Genomic DNA, 2,963 nt, shown 5'->3' with positions numbered 1-2,963 from the left:
CACATCAGTCTGAAAAGGATAATAAAACTATTTCCAAACTAATTGGAGATCATCACTCTGCAGTGAAAAACACTATTTATACGTAGAAAACATTACAGCTAGTTGATCTGAGATGTGCTAAAAAAAAGCAAACCCAAAAGCTCCATCTCAGTGCCAACAGACCTAACTGATCATCTTGAATATCATGTTTAACAATGAATTAGTGGATATTAAAATATTGTAGGAATTGTGCTTCAGAAGAGTAATTCTAAACTGCTGGGTTGGGTTGGGACCCAGAAGTGGGTCGTGTAGCTGTTTTCAGTGGATCTCAGCATCAGATAAAAGTAAAACTCCCAGGTAAAGCTAGATATTTACCAGTTTTTTAGAAATGCTTCTCCGTTGTGCTGTTTTTTATTTCACATTGGTGTATTAAAGCAGTGTTAATTATGCACAATCTAAGATGTTACCTACACTGTTATTGTCATTAAAGAAAGCTGAGAACTGAAAATGTTGTTTGATATTAAGCGCATGTTGTCATTGTGGTGTGATGTTGGGTCCTGAAGCCAGACCGGTGGAGAATCACCGATCTAGAATGTAGCGTTAGACATTTCTGCAGTAGTCTTGCGTTTTAGCAGTCACCACAGATGGTTAAAGAAATTAACTTCACGGACAAAAAGCTTAACACATGTCTTCTCTCTTGGTCGGGAACTCTCTCTTGGACCGTTTATTCTTGCGCATACTCAGAACAACAGTGCGCGCAGGCACGTCATGATGTCATCCCATCATGCACTTAATTAGACAAAAATGGCTTTGAAACTGGTATATTATCAAATATACTTAACATAGAAAACTCTTTTATTATTATTTATTTATTTCGTTTATTACAGTTTCTTTCAAACAGCTTTTACTGATCTGTCAATGAAAAACTTCAGGTTTCTTGAATTTCTTCATGATGATGATTATATAAAGAGCCAGGACTATTATCTGCTTGTATTTCATTATATTTCATTAAATTCATAAACAATTTATTTGACACCGAGATGCAATTAAAAGGTGCAGAGAGTATTTAATTGGACACAGACATAAATAAAACATCATCAGAAAAGAGAAATAAACATAGTATAGTTTGCCCAGAACTACAGATTTTATTAAGATTGTATCGAGTAAATACATTTAAAGTTACTGGTTATAAATATTGGGATGGGCCAAGCAGAAATGGAAAATGATTGTGCCTCCAAAATATATACACAACATCACAACTCATTTAATAATAAAAGAGTGAGGGTAAAGTATAAAAAAAAAAAAGTACTTTCACGTCTTCTACATTTTGTTTTTGACTGGATATGTTTCCGTTTACGTCTTTGACAGGTCCACCTTTTTGGACCGGAACAACTTAGCTATGAATTTTTTCACCTGTTGTGACTGAACCCCATAAACGACCGGATTGAAGGTGCCGGGGATGATGTGGAACAAAATGGCACACAGTTTTCTGTAGTCTGAGAACTGTGGGAAGCGATGCAGCACGATGACGAGCAGTCCGCAAAAAAGCATGATCACATAGACGATCAGATGAGTGCTGCAGGTCTTCAGGGCTTTACTGTTCAAGGACTTGCTCTTGCTGGTCAGACAGACTACCGTGATCTTCATGTAAGTGAGGACGATGCTGCCGATGGAGGATGTTAACAAAACCACGGTGAAGGCGAGGCCATAGATGTTGTTGATGAACACGCTCTCACATGACAGCTTAAACAACGAGGCGTTGTCACAGTACGGGTTAGTGATCAAAGTCCTGCATCGATTCAACCGAACGGTCAGGCCGAGCAGAATCCCGACCAGAACGAAGGCCACGCCCCAGGCTGAAACCGTCAGCTTCACCACCATTTTGTTGGTCATTATGGCAGCGTAACGCAGAGGATTACAGATGGCCACGTATCTGTCAAAGGTCATGATCATGAGAATCGTGTGGGACGTGGTTCCGAACAGATGTGTGCTGAAAGCCTGAACCACACACTCGTTGTAACTGATGAGGATCTTCGAAGGAGGCTTCAACATGTCCAAGAGCAGCCGAGGCAATAGGATCGAATTTCCAAATACGTCATTGAATGTCAGGTTACAGAAGAGCAGGTACATGGGCTGGTGGAGGCTGCTGTCTGTGAAGATCAGCACCATAATGGCGACATTGACAATCAGTATGAACAGGTAGGAGAAAAGGAAAAAGAAGAAGATGGGGTACAGGGAAACCTGGGAGACCTTCAGACTCTCCAGCTGGAGAGTGACGCTGTTGAAGGTGAAGTTTTCCATCAACCTGATAAAGAACAAATTAAATGAGCAGAAGCCGGATGTCTTACCAGGACAAGTACGACAAATCAGCATTCAAATGGTATTTACAGCTAAAACTACAGTTCATTCATAATGCTAATAGGCATGACTTACATTTACAACACATTTCAAACAATCCAGGGACTTAAATGTGTATTGATTCACAATTACCTGCTATTTTTCATGTTCTTCTCCCCTTAAAAAGTACCCATGAGCCAAGTACCCATGAGCCAACTGGTAGCAGACCAAAAGCTCCACCTGGTTTTTATTAAAGGGTGTATCCATCTGAGAATTCGTGCCATCAGGCAACACTTACACAACACTACTCACTGCTACTCAATGTTTATTCACCAGACAATTTCATACGTGTTTGTTGAGATCGTCCTTGGCAACGTCAAATGTAAGGATGGAAAAAAAAGAAACCTGCATTTCATTCAACCCTGAACCAGATCAACCCAAACTAGATGAATAAATTAGCAATTTAGGAGAATCAACACAATCCTCGAAGGACTTCCAGGTGGCGCTCGACTGCAATGCACGAGTAGCTTCCCAGCTCCCCCTAGACAACCCCCAAACCTTCATCATTTATTTCACAGACTAAACTGACAGATTATCAGGACATGATGATTCAAGGAAAGCTTGTTCACAAATGCACAGTCAGCAGC

The 2,963-nt window shown here is 40.3% G+C and overlaps 1 protein-coding gene across 1 annotated transcript; it reads right to left on the bottom strand.

The window, feature by feature from the left end:
- Positions 1–1,332: 1,332 nt before the first annotated feature.
- Positions 1,333–2,304, bottom strand: LOC133459361 (olfactory receptor 5H19-like). Its single transcript, XM_061739253.1, has one exon. It carries the CDS (start codon positions 2,278–2,280, stop codon positions 1,333–1,335), a length of 948 nt encoding a protein of 315 aa, XP_061595237.1. The 5' UTR covers positions 2,281–2,304.
- Between the last annotated feature and the right edge of the window lie 659 nt (positions 2,305–2,963).

The sequence above is a fragment of the Cololabis saira genome, chromosome 14 (genome assembly GCF_033807715.1).
Source record: "Cololabis saira isolate AMF1-May2022 chromosome 14, fColSai1.1, whole genome shotgun sequence".
In the NCBI taxonomy this organism is placed as follows: domain Eukaryota; kingdom Metazoa; phylum Chordata; class Actinopteri; order Beloniformes; family Belonidae; genus Cololabis; species Cololabis saira.
Note: the sequence above shows the minus strand (reverse complement) of the source record. Positions and strands in the feature narration are given on the sequence as shown.